The 20,457-nt window shown below is 46.3% G+C and overlaps 1 protein-coding gene across 1 annotated transcript in view; it reads left to right on the top strand.

Annotated features, from left to right (window-relative positions):
- pdia3 (protein disulfide isomerase family A, member 3) overlaps positions 1 to 20,457 on the top strand; it is a 48,221-nt gene that overhangs the window by 25,943 nt on the left and 1,821 nt on the right. Inside the window, exons 5-12 of the mRNA XM_072470782.1 lie at positions 1,398 to 1,527; positions 3,385 to 3,501; positions 14,563 to 14,688; positions 15,690 to 15,872; positions 17,366 to 17,474; positions 18,678 to 18,806; positions 18,923 to 19,002; positions 19,091 to 19,148. Of these exons, the coding sequence (XP_072326883.1) occupies positions 1,398 to 1,527; positions 3,385 to 3,501; positions 14,563 to 14,688; positions 15,690 to 15,872; positions 17,366 to 17,474; positions 18,678 to 18,806; positions 18,923 to 19,002; positions 19,091 to 19,148 (932 nt within the window). The remainder of the gene's footprint in view (positions 1 to 1,397; positions 1,528 to 3,384; positions 3,502 to 14,562; positions 14,689 to 15,689; positions 15,873 to 17,365; positions 17,475 to 18,677; positions 18,807 to 18,922; positions 19,003 to 19,090; positions 19,149 to 20,457) is intronic.

Below are 20,457 nucleotides of genomic sequence, written 5' to 3'. Positions count from 1 at the left end.
CATTCAGCAATGGTACTGCCATTGAATGTCGAGGCGAGTTGGTTCGATTCTTTGTTCCACAACAAAACTCAGCAGGCCTGGCAGCATCTGGGGAGAGAGAAACAGTTAATGTTTTGAGACTGATTACTCTTGGAGCAAAAGAGAAGTACTCTTGGAGCTAAAAGAGAAGGAGAAATGTGATGGATTTTACACTTAGGCGGTGGAGAAGCTGGAGCTCAGTGACTGTTGGGATGCAACAAAGATGTGTCGGTCATGAGACCGAGGAAGCGTTAGTGGCAGGTAAGATATTAGACTGCGTTAATGGGAGAGTAAAGAGCCATGCTTGGTGGAAACTTGAACAAGTGACCGATGGTCCGGAGATGGAGCAAGGGGGTAGTTTAGCACTGCAATAATTTCTGCGTACTTTTTAAAAAGGAGGGTCAAGAGGCACGAGAAAAGTCACCACCTGAAGTTGTTGAACTCTGTTGTGTCCTGAGGGCTGCAACTTGCCTAATCCATTCTCGCTTGCTGGAGGTCATTATGTGGCACTTGGGTGATGCAAATGTTATTTGCCACTTATCAGACCAGGCCTGAATGTTAACCATGTCTTGCTGCATATGGACATTTGAATTGCTTGACTGTCAAAAGTTACAAATGATGCTGAACATTGCGCAGTCATCAGCACACGTCCCCACTTCTGACCTTGTGATGGAAGGAAGGTCATTGATGAAGCAGCTGAAGATGTTTGAGCCTAGGACACGACCCTGAGGAACTCCTGCAGTGTTGTCCTGGAACTGAGAGACTGAATTTCAAAGACATTAGGTATGACTCCAATCAGCGGAGAGTATTTCTCCCCCACTCCAGTTTTGCTAGGGCTCCTTGATGCCATACTTGTTCAACTGCTGCTTTGATGTCTCACCTCTGCTCTTTAATTCAACTCTTGTCCATGATTGGATCAATAATGGGAGTGAGCTGAGTGGCCCCGACGGAACCAAAACCGAGTGTCACTGAGCAGCTTATTACATAGTACGTGGCACTCAATTGCATTGTTGACGACACCTTTGATCATGTTGTGGATGATTGATAGTGGACCAATGTAGTTGTCGGGGTTGGATTGTCCTGCTTTTTGTGGACGGGACACACCTGGGCAATTTTCCACATTGCTGGGTAAATTGCAAATCGTCTTTATAATATTTCTGACCTTGGGTTTTAAAGCATAGGTTTATTGAAAATGTTACATCCAGAACTGAACATGCTTTTTCATGACCAGGAACTGAGGTTGAATTATTTTGGGGGCGGGATGGAGGGGGAATGCTATGGAAAAGAAGAGTTCTCAGCTTTGTGTTCCGGGTGAGTTTTCATCTGAAGCTGATTTGCCAAGATGTTTAATAACTAATTGATTTGTATATGTTGTGCAGGTTTCTTTGCAGACTCTGCCAGCACACCCCAGGCTGATTTCCTTAAAGCAGCCAGTGCAATGAGAGAGAACTATCGTTTTGCACACACCAATACAGAAGAACTCCTTGAAAAATATGACATCAAGAGCAAGTATGTACTGAAACGTGTTTGGAACCATCCAGTCTTAACCCTGTCTTTTGGCTACAAAGCAGTGATACATGAGGGCTTTTATATCATGCCGAGGTTTGGCTCCTGACTTAGCGGACTTCAATAAATCAACCATCTCTTTCCATCCTTTCTGTTTTATATAAATCCTTTTGCAGCAAGAGATTGTCCTCCGTGAAACCTTTTTTTCATTTTCACTTCCAAAATAGTGCATTATCCTCTGCATTTTAAAAATTGATTCTGTAGATTGTTCTGTTTTCAACTGTGGCTTTTCATGGATGAGCTAAGAATTATTTAAGGCTGTGCTGTTAAGCTGCAATATATTGGCATGTAAACACTTGCAGTTGGAGCAGACACATTAACTCAGTTGGTATATATTTTTGTTTTATGGAGTAGACGGGGGAATTCCATACTAACACTTTAGTATTTGAACATCTAATGATATGAGTTTGAGGCTTTATTATGTAAAGAAAAGTTCGCAAGTCATTTTCAAATTGCTATTTAAACTATACTTATTTCTCCAGTCTTAGTTTTTAATCCATTTCCATATTTTGGTTGTTTCCTGTTCCAAGTATAAATGCAAGCTGCACCCAAGACTAGAAATATTGATTAAACATGTGTAACTTTGATCCAAGTCAGCATTCATCCAGTTTTTCCATTTCCTGGACATCTTGAGGAAAGCATTTAAAAACCGTGCCAGAATTTGGACAGTTCTACAGATATTGAACTTGGGACAAAATTTCATTAAAAGCGGTTGTTTATTCTTTCTTCATACTTGGATCATGAGGACTTGACAGAGCGCATGCCGAGAGGCTGCAGCGGCTAGAACTAGGGGTTATGGTGTTGGGGTAAGGGGTGAGCCACTTGGGAGTGATGAGAGATTCCTTCATTCGCAGCTTTGTGAATCTTTGGAATTCTCTATCCCAGAGGCTGTGGAAACTCAAGTCACTGAGTATGCTCAAGACCGAGTTAAGGGAATTGAGGGATATGGAATTACTGTGGGTGAGAAAGTGGTTTGTAAACTTTAAACCATTATCTTTTTGGAGTAGTGCAGGTAGCTTGAGGGAGCACTGGTCTGCCCCTGCTCCAATCACCATGTTCCTATGTTATTGCAGGAAGTGACTGTATTTGAAATTTTACCCTATTGGTGACAGAAACCGACTTCCGACTTAATTGTAATTCTGGATAGCTACCTCAAGGGAAGATGCAACCTGCCATGAAAAGCATGCTGCTGGCCATATGGGCAACAAAGTCTTATTTTCCCACCATTTCATCATGCACCGAGATCTATGAAAAGGGAAACGGAAAGAATGAGAGAAGCAGTTGACAGCATTGTTTGGTAAAGCAGATGTATCGGAGTGCTTTTCTGGGGATGTGCCAGCTCTGATCAAGAATAATAGAAATAGCACGGGAGTTTTGTTAAAGCTTTCTATCTTTTAACAGAGTTAACATTTAGGATTTAAATTCTACAGAATGAAAACCTATTGGCCGCTTGATGACCATATACTTTTTAAAAATGGAAATGACCGATTCCAAATTCTCCTGAACCCTGCCTATCCTAGCACCTGTTGAGAGAGAGAGACCCCATCATGCACGTATGCAATCTGCCCAGTGAAATGTGCTTTGTGTGGAACACCAGCAGCTAATGTCTGTGATAAATGCATGCTGTAACATTAGTGCAGTAAATGCTGATTCTGAAGCATCTCAAATGGGTTTGCATTAATCCCAGATAATGTTGATTCTGGGGAAATAGGAGAACATATAACACAGGAGAAGCAGTGAAGACTAAAATTGAACCTTTTTACTAACAATTTTCCTAATGCTGGCTTTTATTTTTAATAGGGGCATTATCTTGTTCCGACCTCCAAGACTGGCAAACAAGTTTGAGAGCAGCAGTGTACCGTACACAGAAGAGAAATTCACAAATACGAAAGTAAAGAAATTTGTTCTAGACAACATGTAAGTGCAGATTCTGTGACAAATTTTATAACTAACATGACTTTTCAGTGTTTTGAATATGGATCTTTTTTAAAAAATATATATTTATTAGAAGTTTTTTAACACAATTTTTCTCCCTTACAAACAATAACCCCCCCCTAACAAAAAAAAACGTGAAATCGCGCAGAGCAAGATATATACATGGCAAAATGATTTATTTACACAGCTTTGTACACTGGCCCTCACCCGTACGTGCCAGTTTCCCCAACCCTTCATGTTATCTCTTGCTCATCCACCCTCCCAGGCAGTCCCCCCTCCTCTTTCCTTACCCCCCCCCCCCCCCCCCTCCTCCCAGGACGTTCCCCCCCCCCCCCCCCCCCCCTTCCCAAGGTTGCTGCTGCTGCTGACCGACCTTCCTCTAACGCTCTGCGAGATAGTCTAGGAACGGTTGCCACCGCCTGTAAAATCCCTGCGCCGACCCTCCCAAGGCGAACTTAATCCTCTCCAACTTTATGAACCCAGCCATATCATTTATCCAGGCTGGGGCGCTTCGCCTCCTTCCACATTAGCAAGATCCTTCGCCGGGCTACTAGGGACGCAAAGGCCAGAATGCCATCCTCTTTCGCCTCCTGCACTCCCGGTTCATCCACTACTCCAAATATTGCTAGCCCCCAGCTTGGCTTGACCCGGACTTTCACCACCTGAGATATTGCTCCCGCCACTCCTCTCCAGAACAGAACCCCTCCAGTGCCGGGCATGACCAAAACATATGGACATGGTTCGCCGGGCTCCCTGAGCACCTTCCACATCTGTCTTCTACCCCAAAGAACCTACTCAACCTCGCCCCCGTCAAGTGCGCTCTGTGGGCCACCTTAAATTGTATCAGGCTGAGTCCGCCCGATGCCAGCTCTGGAACCCCCCGTCCATCTTCCCCGGGACAAACCGGTGGTTACCCCTGATCGGGGACCACACCGATGCCGTCTCCACTGGCCCCAGATCCTTAGCGTTGCCGCCACCACCGGGCTCGTGGTATTCTTTGTCGGCAAGAGCGGAAGTGGTGCCGTCACCAACGCCCCCAGGCTCGTTCCTTTACAGGACGCCATCTCCATCCTCTTCCATGCCGCCCCCTTTCCCTCCATAACCCACTTGCGGATTATCGCCACATTTGCTGCCCAGTAGTAGCTCCCCAGGTTTGGCAGCGCCAACCCTCCTCGGTCCCTACTGCGTTCCAGGAACCCTCTCCTTACTCTCGGGGTCTTATTCGCCCACACAAACCCCATAATACTCCTGCCTACTCTCTTAAAACAGGCCTTAGTGATCACGATGGGAAGGCACTGAAACACAAACAGAAACCTCGGAAGGACCACCATTTTGACCGACTGCACTCTACCCGCCAGCGAGAGCGGTAACATGTCCCATCTTTTGAAATCCTCCTCCATTTGCTCCACCAACCTCGTCAGATTCAGTTTATGTAGGGTCCCCCAACTCCTGGCTATCTGGATCCCCAGATATCGAAAGCTCCCCTCCGCCCTCCTCAGCGGTAGGTCCCCTATCCCTCTTTCTTGGTCCCCCGCCTGTAATACAAAGAGCTTACTCTTCCCTACATTGAGCTTATAGCCCGAAAACTCCCTTAGAGTCTGCATGACCTCCACCATCCCCTCCATTGGATCCGCCACGTACAGCAACAGGTCATCCACATATAGCGACACCCGATGCTCTTCTCCCCCTCGGACCACCCCTTCCATTTATTAGACTCCCTCAATGACATGGCCAATGGTTCGATCGCCAATGCGACCAACAGGGTGCACCCCTGCCTTGTCCCTCGGTACAGTCGAAAGTACTCCGACCTCCGCCCGTTCGTCACTACATTTGCCATCGGGGCTCTGTAAAGGAGCTTAACCCAATTGATAAACCCTACCCCGAACCCAAACCTGCGCATCACCTCCCAGAGGTACTCCCACTCTACTCGGTCAAAGGCCTTCTCCGCGTCCATAGCTGCCACTATCTCCGCCTCTCCCTCCTCCGATGGCATCATTATCACGTTTAAGAGCCTCCGCATATTGGTGTTTAGTTGCCTGCCCTTTACAAATCCCGTCTGGTCCTCGTGGATTACCCCCTGGACACAGTCCTCGATCTTCGTGGCCAGCATTTTTGCCAGCAACTTTGCATCCACATTGAGGAGCGAGATCGGCCTGTACGATCCACATTGCAGTGGGTCCTTGTCCCGCTTTAGGATCAAAGAAATTGTCGCTTCCGACATTGTCGGGGGCAGGGTCCCCTCCTCTCTCGCCTCATTAAAGGTCCTCACCAGTAGCAGGGCCAACAGGTCTGCGTACTTCCTGTAGAACTCCACCGGGAATCCGTCCGGTCCCGGGGCCTTCCCCGCCTACATGCTCCCCAAACCCTTGCTCAGCTCCTCCAACCCAATTGGTGGCCCCAAACCAGCCACCTCTTGCTCCTCCACCCTTGGGAATCTCAGCTGATATAGGAATCCTCTCATCCCCTCTTCCCCCGCTGGGGGATGGGATCTGTACAGCTCTTCATAAAAGGCCTTGAATACCTCGTTTATTTTCGTCGCACTCCGAACCGTGGCTCCCCTTCCATCTTTGACTCCCCCTATTTCCCTCGCTGCCATCCCCTTACGGAGCTGGTGTGCCAGCATCCGACTAGCCTTTTCCCCATACTCTTAGGTCGCCCCCTGCGCTTTCCTCCACTGTGCCTCCACCTTCCCTGTGGTCAACAGGTCAAACTCCTGGAGCCGTCGTCTTTCCCCAAGTAATCTTTCCTCCGTGGCCTCTGCGTATCTCCTGTCCACTCAAAATCTCCCCCACTAACCTCTCCCTTTCCATACCCTCTGTCTTCTCCCTATGAGCCCTAATGGAAATTAGCTCTCCCCTGATCACCGCCTTCAACGCCTCCCATACCACCCCCACCTGTACCTCCCCGTTGTCGTTGGCCTCCAAGTACCTTTCGATATACCCCCTCACCTTCCCACACACCACCTCGTCCGCCAGCAGTCCCACATCCAGCCGCCACAACGGGCGTTGGTCCCTCTCCTCTCCCAGCTCCAGTTCCACCCAGTGTGGGGCATGGTCCGAAACGGCTATCGCCGAATACTCCGTCCCCTCCACCCTCGGGATGAGCTCCCTACCCAGAACAAAGAAATCTATCCGGGGGTAGGCTTTGTGTACATGGGAGAAGAAAGAAAATTCCCTGGCCTGCGGCCTTGCAAACCGCCATGGGTCCACTCCCCCCATCTGATCCATAAACCCCCTAAGTACCTTGGCCGCCGCCGGCCTCTTTCCAGTCCTTGATTTGGAGCGGTCTAGTGCTGGATCCAACACTGTATTGAAGTCCCCTCCCATTATCAGGCCTCCTATCTCCAGGTCCAGAATGCACCCCAACATGCGCTTCATGAATCCTGCATCATCCCAGTTCGAGGCGTATACGTTTACCAACACCACCCACATCCCTTGCAGCCTACCGCTCACCATTACATATCGCCCTCCATTGTCCGCTACAATAGTCTTGGCCTCAAATGACACCCGCGTTCCCACCAATATTGCCACCCCTCTATTCTTCGCGTCCAGTCCCGAGTGGAATACCTGTCCTACCCATCCCTTTCTTAACCTGACCTGGTCTGCCACCTAGAGGTGTTTCTTGGAGCATGGCCACGTCCGCCTTCAGTCCCTTTAAGTGCGTGAACACTCGAGCCCTCTTCACCGGCCCATTCAGGCCCCTCACGTTCCACGTTATCAGCCGGATTGGAGGGGCTCTCACCCCCCCCCCCCCCCATGCCCCGCTGACTAGCCATCTCCTGTTCTGGGCCAGTCCCGTGTCCACGCCTCCCTCACCCTCCAGTCCCCCAGAGGGGGGATCCCCGTCCCGACCACCTCTTCTGTGTCCCATTCCTTTTTGGCCAGTGCAGCAGCAACCCCCCCCCCCCCCCCCCCCCTGCTAGACCCCTGTCTAGCTTTTTTGCTCCCCCCATGTCACTCCCGTAAGTCAGCTGACGCCTGCTGACCCCGGCTTCCCCCGCTGTCCCATTGACCTCCCCGCGTGGGAGTCTCCCAATCCATATGCATTCCTTCGTTCCCCTTCCCGCCTTTCTTCCCGCGCGCGGGAAAACACCCCGCGCTTTCCAAAGCCCGCTCCACCTGTCGCGGCCTTGTCTCTCTCCCCCAGCCCATGTAACATTTCTTGCGCGTGATTGACCCCCTATATACAACAACCATCACACATCAAACCTCAAACATCCCCCCTACCCTCACAAACCCTCAGTCAGAGTCCAACTTTTCAGCTTGTACAAAGGTCCACGCCTCTTCAGGCGTTTCGAAGTAATAGTGTTGGCCCTTGTATGTGACCCACAGTCGCGCTGGCTGCAGCATTCCGAATTTCACTTCTTTCCGGTGCAACGCCGCTTTGGCCCGGTTGAAGCCCGCTCTCCGCTTTGCAACCTCAGTGCTCCAGTCCGGGTATATTCGGATCTCTGCATTGTCCCACTTACTGCTCCGCTCCTTCTTGGCCCATCTCAGGACCCACTCTCTGTCCGTGAACCGGTGGAACCTCACCACCATCGCCCTTGGCTGCTCATTTGCCTGGGGCTTCTTCGCCAGCACCCGATGTGCCCCGTCCAACTCCAGCGGCCTCGAAGGGGCCTTCGTGCCCATCATCGCCTCAAGCATCGTGCTCGCGTATGCCCCGGCATCAGCCCCCTCCACTCCCTCAGGGAGACCCAGGATTCGCAGATTCTTTCTCCTCGACCTGTTCTCCAGGTCTTCGAGTCTTCCCGCCCACCTCTTGTGCAGCGCCTCGTTCTGCTCCACTCTCACCGCCAGGCCCACGAGCTCGTCCTCGTTCTGACTGACTCTTTTCTGTACCTCCTGGATCTTAGCTTTGTGGACCTTTTGGGTGATCCCTAGTCCTTCAATTGCCGAAAGCATAGGCGCCAACATCTCCTTGCGCATCTCCTTGCGCATCTCCTCGCGCTGCTCCTCGAAGCAGCGCTTGATGAACTCCTGCAGCTCCCCTTTGTCCCTGGCCGCCGCCATTTTGTTTTCTTTCCCTCGCTTCTCCCGTTGCTCCAGCGCCGCTCCTTTGGCCGTTACACTTCTGGTCCGTTTAAAAAGTCTATGGAAACTCCTGAAAAGGGTCTGAGTCAGTTCCAGACGGGAGCTGCCGAATGCGCAACCTACTCCATGGCCGCCACCGGAAGCCTCGTCCCTGCTTCTTCAATGGCCCTGGTAAATCCTTTCACAGTTGTTACCTCTGCTGCTAGAATTCACCTTTGATAGAGTCAAGTCAGATTGCAGCTTTAAGCTTGCCCTTCCCCCGCCTGCATGCTGGAAGAGGCCCTTTTCTAAACCTGCAGCCAAAGCCAAATCCTTTACTGTTTCTGCCGGGTCTGGCAGCCAAAAGACATAATATTCCTGGGTGACACTGTCAGGGGAATGCTGCAGTCTTCTTGCCACACCGGGAAATGTCAAACAAATGCCGTGGGGGCCCTGTAAAAGAGCCCAAAAGTCCATCCCAAGCGGTAGCTACCGAATATGCGACCTAGCTCTGCATAGCCGCACCCGGAAGTCTCTCCTGAATATGGATCTTGATGCTTCACAGTGCTCCTTGAAGCTGCTTTCCGGGTGGGAAGAGAGTAAGCATATTAAATTTAAGGCAACCAAATGATTCAAATCACATTTGTGGTCATGCTAGCAGACTTCAGAGCTGATGCATTAATGTCAAATAAATGGCATTATTCATGTCTTGTAAAGGATTTTCTATTTGTTCGTGGGATAGGCATCACTGGCAAGGCCAACATTTTCTACCCCCAATTGTCTTTGAAGGCTGCCTTGACTTGCCGACTTGAACTGCTGCTGTCTAGGTGGTGCAGGTGAACCCACAGTGCTGTCGGAGAGAGAGAGTTCCAGGATCTTGACCTGGTGACAATAAAGTAATGGTGGTATAGTTACAAGTCCGCTTGGTCAGTGACTTGGAGGGGACCCTGCAGGTGGAAACACCACATCTGCTGCCCTTGTTCTGCCAGCTGGTAGAGGTCATGGGTTTCATAGTATACACCGCTACCATTTGAGTGCCTGCGGTGACCGTAAAAGTGTGTATTGGATTTTGGTGCCATAGTTGCTGGCTGCTTTGTCCTGGGGGGTGTGGGTATCGAGCTTCTTGAGTGGCGTTGAAGCTGAACTCATTCAGGCATGTGGAGAGTATACCGTCATGCTCCTTAGGCCTTGTAGATGGTGGACAGGCTCTGGGGAGATGGAAGGTGAGTTACTTGTTAGCCAGCCTCTGGCCTGCTCTTGTAGCCACGGTATCTATATGGCTAGTCCAGTTCCGTTTCTAGTTGATAGTAAATCAAGCCCTGGGAATGTTGTTGGTTAGGGATTTAACAAAGGTAATACCATTGAATATCAAAGGACAGACTCTCTCTTGTTGGAGATGGTACGAAGTCTTACAACACCAGGTTAAAGTCCAATAGGTTTGTTTCGATGTCACTAGCTTTCGGAGCGCTGCTCCTTCCTCAGGTGGCCATGGACATTGTTCTGAGGAACTCCTGCAGTCATGTTCTGGGACTGAGATGATTGGCCTTCACCAACCACAACCAACTTCGTTTTGTGTTGTGTATGCCCCCAATCAGTGGAGAGTTTCCCCTCTGATTCCAATTGACTTAACTAAGTTGTTACAACCCACTCGTGACCAACGGGGATGGACCAGTTAGATTCAACGATCTGGAAATCACAACACCTTTTGATTTACCTGTTATATGCCGAAATTCTAACTAATGCCTGTGTAGAAGTATTACCTTGCCTTTGTGTTAAATGCTTCTCAACATAAAAAACAAAAATTCAATTATCAGCATAATGGATTTTTCTAACTATAATTCTGCTATATCAGAAGTGAACAGTAAGTAATCAATTAAAGTTGCTGTCCTTGCGGTGTGAGTTTCACTTTAACTTTGTTTGCCAGACACTTCCTGTTATATGGCCTGTCTGCTCACGTGGCCTTTTCCCCAGTGCTTCCACTCCTGCTCTTGGTGCTGAAGTTTCTCTTTTGCCCAGCTCCCACCCCTTCCTCTGTTACCTTAAAAGTCCTCGGTGTCTGTCGTGACCATTGGGGACTTCAGTTACGCCTCCTGCTCCTGGCCTTGCATCCTTCATGACCCCTGCTGCGGCCTTTGCTCTTGATCCCTCTTCTTGCTTCCCCTTCTCAGTTTCTATCTTCAGCCTGGACGGTCTGCCTGCTTTCAGCTGCTTTGAATTCACACCAAGGTGCTGGGCTCCATCTAGTGCCAGAAGTTGATCAGTGCACGTAGTCTTGCACCAATTAACCTCTGCCACTAGGTGGAGCCTGGTCAGTCTAAAACTGGAGTGGCTGTGTACACAAGTAATTGATATAGCATTTATATTGTGTTTTATTTAAATTGTTTTGAAGGTTATTATACTTATGAATGTATTTTTCTAGGAATGCTTTAGCATTTTCTGCTGAGAAAGGTTCTAAAGTACTTAACAGAATGTTTTTAGTATTTAATAATCTTCGTGTCACAAGGTAGGCTTGCATTAACACTGCAATGAAGTTCCTGTGAAAATCCCCCTAGTCGTCGCACTCTGACGCCTGTTTGGGTACACGTAGGGAGAATTCAGAATGTCCAATTCACCTAACAAGCACGTCTTTCGGGATTTGTGGGAGGAAACCCGTGCAGGCTCCGCACAGTGACCCAAGCCGAGAATTGAAGCCTGGCCACTGGCACTGTGAAGCAGCAGTACTAACCATTGTGCTACCGTGCCACCCATGTATTGTGTTTTGCAAGTTATTTCAGCTAGGAATGCACAGTATTTCAATTTCTACATTGGTTTTTGGAGCCTAACTCCCCGGCTTTATCGATTTTTATGAGAACCTGTGGCTCACTTGAAAGTCATTTCACTTAAAGGTGCAACTGTCAGTCACACATCCGTAGATGAGGATTCGGTATGTTCTGAAGTCTAATTTTCCAGCCCAATTTCGTGGTGTCAGCAAATTTGATAGGTCCTTCTCCAAATCACTTACGGATAGAGGGTTTGTGATGTTCCAACACTTTTTTTGTGATCCCTGAGGCATTCCAGCAACTTCACTTCAGTCGGAAATGATCCAAGATACCTCATTATTCATATTAACGCTTCTCTGAAATGAAGACCCATGCTATTAAAGCTAACGAGTCTCATTTTATTAATGCCACCTTGGAAGTGAAAATATGCTGAGTCCCTTGTCCGGTTAAATTCTGTAATTTCCTTAATTTGTTCATGGGACGTGGGCGTTGCCGGCTGGGCCAGCATTTATTGCCCATCCCTAATTGCTCTTTTTTTGGGGGGGGGAGAGAGAGTTAAAAGTTAGCCACATTGCTGTGGGTCTGGAGTCACATGTAGGCCAGGTAAGGACAGCAGATTTCCTTCCCTAAAGGACATTTGTGAACCAGATGGATTTTTACGACAATTGGCAATAGTTTCATGGTCATCATTACATTTTTCATTCCAGATTTTTATTGAATTCAAATTTCACCATGTCCAGTGGTAGGATATGAACCCAGTTCCCCAGAGCATTGCCCAGGGTTTCTGATTTACTAGTCCAGTGACAATACCACTATGCCACCGCCTCCCCAATTCTGCCCTGCTCTTTATTAATCCACACTGACTGTGTACACTTGCTCCATGCTTTCTAAGCATTCACTAATGCTACTCATTATTGTGGGCTGCAAACCGCCTTCTCGCTATTGGCATTTAGCTAATTAGTCTGCAGTTATTTGACTTATTCCTTCCTCCTTATAAAATACAGGTTTAATCCTTTGGTGCAATTCCTGTTTCCCTTTGAATTAGTTACTTAAATTGGTAATGAGACTGATGTTCTCGCATGTTAGGGCAGCACGGTAGCACTGTTGCTTCACAGCTCCAGGGACCCGGTTCGATTCCCGGCTTGGGTCACTGTCTGTGTGGAGTCTGCACGTTCTGTTTCTGTCTGCGTGGGTTTTCTCCGGATGCTCCGGTTTCCTCACAGTCCAAAGATGTGCAGGTTGGCCATTCTAAATTGCCCGTTGTGTCCAAAGAAAGGATGGGTGGGGGGTACTGGGTTACGGGGAAAGGGTGGAGGTGTGGACTTGAGTCGGGTGATCTTTCCAAGGACCAGTGCACACTTGATGGGCCGAATGGCCTCCTTCTGCACTGTAAATTCTATGGTTCTATGTTATATCCTGTTCCCTGTTGGAACTGTGCAGGTGGGGGTTCTTTTCAGGTATTGGAGTGGGAGTCTTTAGTTTTTAAATGTAGAATTGAGGTTACGGAGTGTTAAGGAAACAAAGGTAGTTTTAAAGGATTTATGTTTGTAATGGGAAACATTAGAAATAAGGTATAGTGTTAGGTGTGTTCAATTTATGTTTTTGTGCCTGGAAGGGTAAAACCTATAGTTTAACTCGTACTGGATAAAGTTGTTTGCACGTGTGGGGGTTGATAAGTTCCAGCTATGTTTCTATGTGCTTCGAGAGGGCGACAGTGTGAAGCATAAGGTAACGGTAAATTCGCCATAGTCCCAGATGATCGTAGACTGCTTTTCCCTTTGAGAGGGAGAGCTGACTGGTGGTGATTTAATCTGAGGATCACCACACCTCTGGCGAGGGGCAAGGTTGAGAAGGTGGGGCCTTCATGAATTACCTCAGCCGATATGGGAATTGAACCTGCACTGCTGGCCTCACTCTGCGTCACAAACCAGCTGTCTAACCAACTGAGCCAAAGGGTATTTTACATGTAGCTGTTGCTGAGCAACTAGAGGTCCTTTTTAGTTGAAGTAATTTGAGAGCAGTTGGAGACAGGATCTTGGGGAGTGAACATCTCTCCACTCCACCAGAAGAAAGACTGGACAGGGTGGCAGCTGCAAAGAGGCAGGGTTCCTAAAGTGCTAGTTATAGTCCAGATAACCAGGGAATTGGGGCAGAAAAGAGTGTTTAAAACGACTGGAGTTGAGAACAGAGGCCAGGGTATTGTTCAGAACAATACAAGGAAGTGTTGAAACAAAGTGTTCGGAGTTAGAGACAATTGCTGTAACTAAGTTTAAAGGAATTTTAAAGCCTTTTTTTGGGTGTGGAGGTTGGAAACTCTCCGGTGACAAATCATCTTAGGAGATTTGGAGAAGACATGCACAGACACTAACTTCGGTTCAGAGCAGAGCATGTGCGTGTATTTGACCGCAGTCATTTTGTGTGCTGAAATGGTTTTTTTGTGTTAATGAGACAATTGTAGCTTGAGATGTACTTTATAATACATGTTAATCTTTAAATCTGTCTTTAAGCTAAGCTGAGAGTTATGGAGTATTGTAGTTCCATCTAATTCTTCGTGTTTAATTTTTTTTCTAGATGTTTAAACTAATTAGCGGTCCTGTGACTCTGTAATTAAAAATGTTACGTCTTTAGAGCCAGGATTCCACTCTGGAATCTTCCCATCCAGTTATATCATCACCTAGGATTGTAACCGGGTGATGGACACTAATTGGGATAGAAAATTCTGTTGTGTAGTGCCACACAGATAAATTTTCAACTTGTTAATTTTCTATAAGGGGTGTTGCACACTGGTAGAACAGCTGCCTCAAGCGCCAGGACCCAGGTTTGATTGCAGCCTCGGGTAACTGTCGCATGTGGAGTTTGCACATTCTCCCCGTGTCTGCATGGGTTTCCCCCAGTTTCTTCCCACAGTCCAAAGATGGTTGAGTGGATTGGCCATGCTAAATTGCCCCTTAGTGACCAAGGGTTCGATTCAGTTATGGGGATAGGGTAGGTCTAGGTGGGGTGCACTTTCAGAGGGTTGGTGTAGACCAGATGGGCCAAATGGCCTCATTCTGCCACTGTAGGGATTCTATGATTCTATAAGGTGGTTGAGCTGCAGCACAAGTTTTAGTCAGCAATCTTCCCCTTGGTCCCTCTCCACCCCAATTGTATTTAGCTACATGTAGTTGGCTTCAGCCAAGGGCAATTTAAATGGTCTCTGCTCAGTGTTGTCTAATAAAATGTTGTAGTAAGTATTGTGGTCAATTTTTGTAACTTTGTTTCTTTTTATTCAGCTTTGGTATCTGTGCCCATATGACTGAAGACAATAAAGACCAGTTTAAAGGGAAGGATCTGCTGGTAGCTTACTATGACGTGGATTATGAAAAGAATCCAAAGGGTTCGAACTACTGGAGAAATAGGTACTGGCTGCATGGTGGAACTATTTAAATGCTATGAATGATGACTTGTTTGATATTTGAAACGTCTAATGTTCTGTGTTATTTTATTGCATGGTCCACGCACAGCACGCATATTATTATTAAACTACTGTCATCTTCAGAACAGTAGAAATGTTTATTGAAGATTCCAACTTGGCAATTTTGAACAGTCTGATTGTATTAGTCGAATCAGTTAGATAGCAATTAATAGCAAAGCAGCACGATAGCAGCAGTGGCTGCTGATGGCTAAAGTCTTAATCCCATGGGTTTGTCCCCCACGTTTTTGCCTTCTGTGGCAATATCTGTATTTCAGTAGCTGTGCTGCTGGAGCTTAGGTTTAGCTGTGATTATGCCATCAGTGACAATATCTAGCATATATGCGACACTTGGAAAATGTCCCGAGTGTTCTGCTCTTAAATTCTAAGCAAATTAATACGTACTGTCTTAATTTGATGCTACTGAAGGCGCATGCTCAGTGCAGTAGTATCCAAAATTCAGCACAGCTGACGGCTTTGAATGAAGGGCAGACGTCCACTTGTTAATTTCTGTAACCATGGCCAATTTGACACTGTTGGTTGGGAATCTCGGCCAGTTCGAACATGACGTGACATCTTGGCTGTGTTACCTGTGTTGTACTGAGCACTGGAGTCAAAAAATATATTTTTATTTCCCGCTTGGTTGGGGGCACTCTAATAAATATGAAATGGAAGTAAATGGACACACGAGCAATAGAAGTGCACCTACCTAAATACGGCAAGTAAACGTGTTAATGTACTGCAAGAAAGGAATTGGCAGCATCTGTAACCCGTACCCACTAAGTTGTTTCTTTATCCCAAATATTATGGGGGAACCAGTGAGCTCTGGAGATTTAATTCTTTTTTAAAAGCCGACTCTTTGGAAATTGATCATCGTATTTCCTTCCGTTTGTTTATTAACCGTACTGTTCACTATTTTTGTTTCTGTTCATTCTTCTAATTGTACAGAGTGATGAAGGTTGCTCAGAAATTCGTGGATGCTGGTGAGAAGCTGCATTTTGCTGTTGCGAACCACAAAGCCTTCGGTCAGGAGCTCTCAGAATTTGGCCTGGACACCGCTACTGGTGAAGTTCCTGTGGTCGCTATCAAAACTGCAAAAGATCAAAAATATGTGATGCAGGAAGAGTTCTCGTAAGTACCTTGAAGGTCGCTCTTATTTGGCACATTCCAGCATCTTTGTCAAAAGAGGAACTGAGACTAATATGGTGAGAAAATGTATTTGTGGTATTCTCGTGAACTGGAATGATATTAGAATAGAACAAAGAACAGCACAGGAATAGGCCCTTGGGCCCTCCAAGCCTGTGCCAACCATGGTATCTGCCTAAACTAAAACAGTATGCACTTAGAGTCCTTCCATTCCCACCCTATTCATGTATTTGTCTAGATACCCCTTAAATGCTGCTCCCACCACCTCCCCAGGCAGCGCATTCCATATATTTACCACCCTCTGTATATAAAAAAAAAAAAAAATTTGTCTCGCACATCTGTTCAAAACTTTTCCCCATGCTCGTTAAATCTATGTCCCCTCGTACTTGACTCTCCTACCGTAGGAAAGCGCACCTGACGATCGACTCTCTCCATGCCACTCATAATCTTGTAGACCTCTATCAGGTCGCCTCTCATCCTCTGTTGTTCCAGTGAGAACAGACTGAGTTTATCTAACCTCCCCTCTGAGCTAATGCCCTCCATACCAGGCAACATCCCAGTGAACCACTTCTGTATCCTCTCTACAAAGCATCCACATCCTTCTGGTAGTTTTGCGACCAGAATTGTACACAATATTCCAAATGAGGCCTAACTAAAGGGCCAGGACAACTGCAACATGACTTGCCAAATGTTTATATTCAGTGACCCGATCGATGAAGACCAGCATACCATATGCCTTCTTGACCACCTTATCCACATGCTTTCAGTGATCAGTGGACATGCACGCCCAGATCTCTTCCTGTCAGTACTCGCAAGAGTTCTACCATTTATTGTGTCATTCCTACATGCATTGGAGCTTCCAAAGTGCATTACCTCGCACTTGTCCAGATTAAATTCCATCTGCCATTTCTCCAACCAGTTTATATCCTCCGACAATCCTCTTCACTAGTCGCAACTCCACCAATTTTTGTGTTGTCTCTAACTTACTAATCAGACCAGCTACGTTTTCTTCCAAATCATTTATATACACCACGAACACCAAGGTCCCAGAACTGATCCCTGTGCAACGCCGCTAGTCACAGCCTTCCATTCAGAAAAGCACCCTTCTACGGCTACCCTCTGTCTTCTGTGTCCAAGCCAATTCTGTATCTAATTTGCCAGCTCTCCTCTGATCCCATGTGACTTCACCATTTGGTTGTTCATGACTGTTTAAGTGATGCATACCTCAGATAAGTAACTTTGGATCTGTGCATGAATGCAGGGTGCAGGTACAAAACTAACCTCTATGTAAAGAGACGTACTGTAATGGCACAGTTTAAAAATATGATTTTTTTAAATAAAAAAAACTTCTGTCCTTTTAACCAAACCTTTTTTTTCTTCAGAAGTGTTGTACTTGTTTCCTTCTCATTCAGGCTGCCCATTGTTTCCAAGTACCTACTTTCTTTGCTGAGGATCTGATTTTTTTTCTCTGTTGCCAGGCGTGATGGCAAAGCACTGGAACGATTTTTAGAGGACTATTTCGCAGGGAAACTGAAACGTTACCTTAAGTCTGAACCAATTCCAGAGAGCAATGATGGTCCTGTGAAGGTTGGTCTCTTGGGTATTATTGTTCTTTACTGTTGAGCTATTTTCTAAGATACTTTCGGCTGAAGTAGCTCGTTACTCTAATTATTCTGCTGCAATTGCACAACCCTTCCTTTATTCGCTAAGTGTCTTCACTGAAGTGTCAGTGTTGGGTTCTAATAATTGTACATCATAGAATCATGGCATTTGACAGTGCAGAAGGATGCCTTTCGGCCCTTTGAGTCTGCACCAGCCTCTGGAAAAAGCACCCACCCAAGCCCACACCTCAACCCCATCCCATAACACAGTGACCCCGCCCAACCTTTTTTTTTTTTTGTTGGACACTTGAGGGCAATTTAGCATGGCCAATCCACCTACCTTGCACATCTTTGGACTGTGGGAGCAAACCGGAGCACCCGGAGGAAACCCACACAGGCACTGGGAGAATGTGCAAACTCTGCACAGACAGTGACTCAAGCTGGGATTCAAACCCAGGTCCTTGGCGCTGTGAACCAACCGTGCTAACCACTGCTACCGTGCTGCCCCGTAAATGTCTATTAATGCATTTTGTATAGCGACATGGGATAATATCATGCTAATGTTATTCAGTGTGTTTTTTTTTGACGTTTTCATTCTAGGAGGGAAATGTTGGCTCAAAAGACTTGTGATTCTGTACTATTTTGGCCCCATTTTGTGGGTTTTCTGAGAGAGAAACATGTAATTTGTTTTTAATATAAAGTCACTCCTACCATCCAGGTAGCCTCAATGTACAATAATGAAATTACTGAGTAATTATGGCAACATAGACCTGGACATGAGGCAAGGAAACTGGTGAAACCTTTGCATTGGTAGGTTGATGATCACCAGTTCCTTCCAAGAGTGCCACACTTGAGATGTCATGCTAAACTACACATGTGGTTAAAAAAAATTGACTATGCTTGGCAAAGTTTCTGATCATCTTTTTTCAGCATCAGGTGTTTGAATTTGTGTAAGTGGCCATAGACTTAAATCTGGAAAATAATTCAGTTTGTACATCTGTGAGAGGAAAATGAGTTGTAGAAATGAAATGGGACAGTATTTTGTAATTGCTAAAAATGACTTCCAGCATGAATGATTTTCAAAAAAAAAAGTTTGCTTTTTCTTGCTGTCATGAATGTTACCTCGTTAGATTTTCGTGTTCCTGTCTTAGACTGCTCAATTGCTAATGCAAACGTTTTGTTTTAACAGGTTGTAGTAGCTGAGAACTTTGATGACATTGTAAATGATGAAACAAAGGATGTCTTGATTGAATTTTATGCTCCATGGTGTGGCCACTGCAAGAGTCTGGAGCCAAAGTATAAGGAACTTGGAGAAAAGGTTAGATTGTATCCTGATTGTAAAAATGGATCTTGGTTTTAAAAGAGAAATTGTTCTGTAATATTCTTGACTTTTTGTTTCTCTCTCTCTTTCCCCCCCCCCCCCCCCCCTGCTAGTTGAGCAGCGATTCTAACATTGTTATTGCCAAGATGGATGCTACAGCCAATGATGTGCCTTCACCATATGAAGTTCAAGGGTAAGTAAGAACAGAGGAAACTTGTCATTTGTTTGTTGAAATTAATTCCCTGATTTGGAACTCTTCTGAATTTCTTTTTAATATTTAGGTTTCCCACACTTTATTTCTCCCCGATGGGTAAGAAACAGAGTCCAAAGAGATACGAGGTATGTAAAATCCTGTACTATTTACAACCGGGCGGTTGTTGATCAGCTTCTGTACCAAAAATATGAAGACCCAACCCAATGATCTAAAGATTTAACCTGGCATTATTGATACTTAAATTGTCATTTGGTCTTGGTCTGTTGGCAAAGGGTGCACCATTCAAGCAGAAAACTTCATTGGAACTGTATGCCAGCCAGATAACTCTCGGGGAGAAGGTGGTTTCAACAATTGGGTATCACATGAGACTGCCATCCACTGAGGATTCTGTATTATTTCCTCAGCCTAGATGTCTGTACTCACAGCAGCAAAAGCCTCTCCAACTTTGAAATCCGTTTATTTCGCAATCCATCTTGGCTTTTTCTTTTGTCCTACCTGGAGTCAAAATCTGAGAAACTAAGACAGCCAAGTGCGAAGTAGGGTTCAAGCTTTTACATGATCTAAAATAACCTTTGCATTAAAGAATATGAAGTGTCCCCTGTCGCTAAGAGATCAGTAATCCCCACAAGTAAGTCTTGCCTTCACTTGGCACATGGATCGCTAAGACTAAAAAAAATTCTTCCAGGTCGTGCTGCTCAACACTAGGCACATTGCAATTCAGATTATGTAGGGAACAGGAATTAGCAGTTGTCTCTTTTTACATGATTCACACCAGATGAAAAAATACCACTTTTTTATGGAAAATGTCTTGCAAGTATAGGGACTTGTTTTAGGAGTGACCCTTTTTGGGGCATAACTGCACTCCTCCTCTCTTTCCTCCTCCTCCTCCTCCTCTTCCCCCCCCCCCCCCCCCCCCCCACCCCCAATTTTCAAACTTTAGATATTTTTTGGGAGAATGGACCTTGCTTGCCCTGAAGGGTGAATTACTCAAAGACTTTTAAAGGCAGGACCACCTGCCTGTCGGATGGTCTTCCTCGAGCTGCCATTAACTAAGCACATGTGCCCACAGGCACAGACAGAAATATTTGGATATATTTTACCACTTGAAACTCATCAGTGATGTGGTGTTTTTACTTTTCTTTGAGGCTTGTTTGCACCACCCTTTTGAACATAGAACATTACAGCGCAGTACAGTCCCTTCGGCCCTCAATGTTGCGCCAACCTGTGAAACCACTCTAAAGCCCATCTGCACTATTCCCTTCTCATCCATATGTTTATCCAATGACCATTTAAATGCCCTTAATGTTGGCGAGTCCACTACTGTTGCAGGCAGGGTATTCCACGCCCTTACTATCTGAGTAAAGAACCCACTTCTGACATCTGTCCTATATCTATCTCCCCTCAATTTAAAGCTATGTCCCCTCGTGCTAGACA

The sequence above is a fragment of the Scyliorhinus torazame genome, chromosome 12, assembly GCF_047496885.1.
Source record: "Scyliorhinus torazame isolate Kashiwa2021f chromosome 12, sScyTor2.1, whole genome shotgun sequence".
Classification (NCBI taxonomy): domain Eukaryota; kingdom Metazoa; phylum Chordata; class Chondrichthyes; order Carcharhiniformes; family Scyliorhinidae; genus Scyliorhinus; species Scyliorhinus torazame.
Note: the sequence above shows the minus strand (reverse complement) of the source record. Positions and strands in the feature narration are given on the sequence as shown.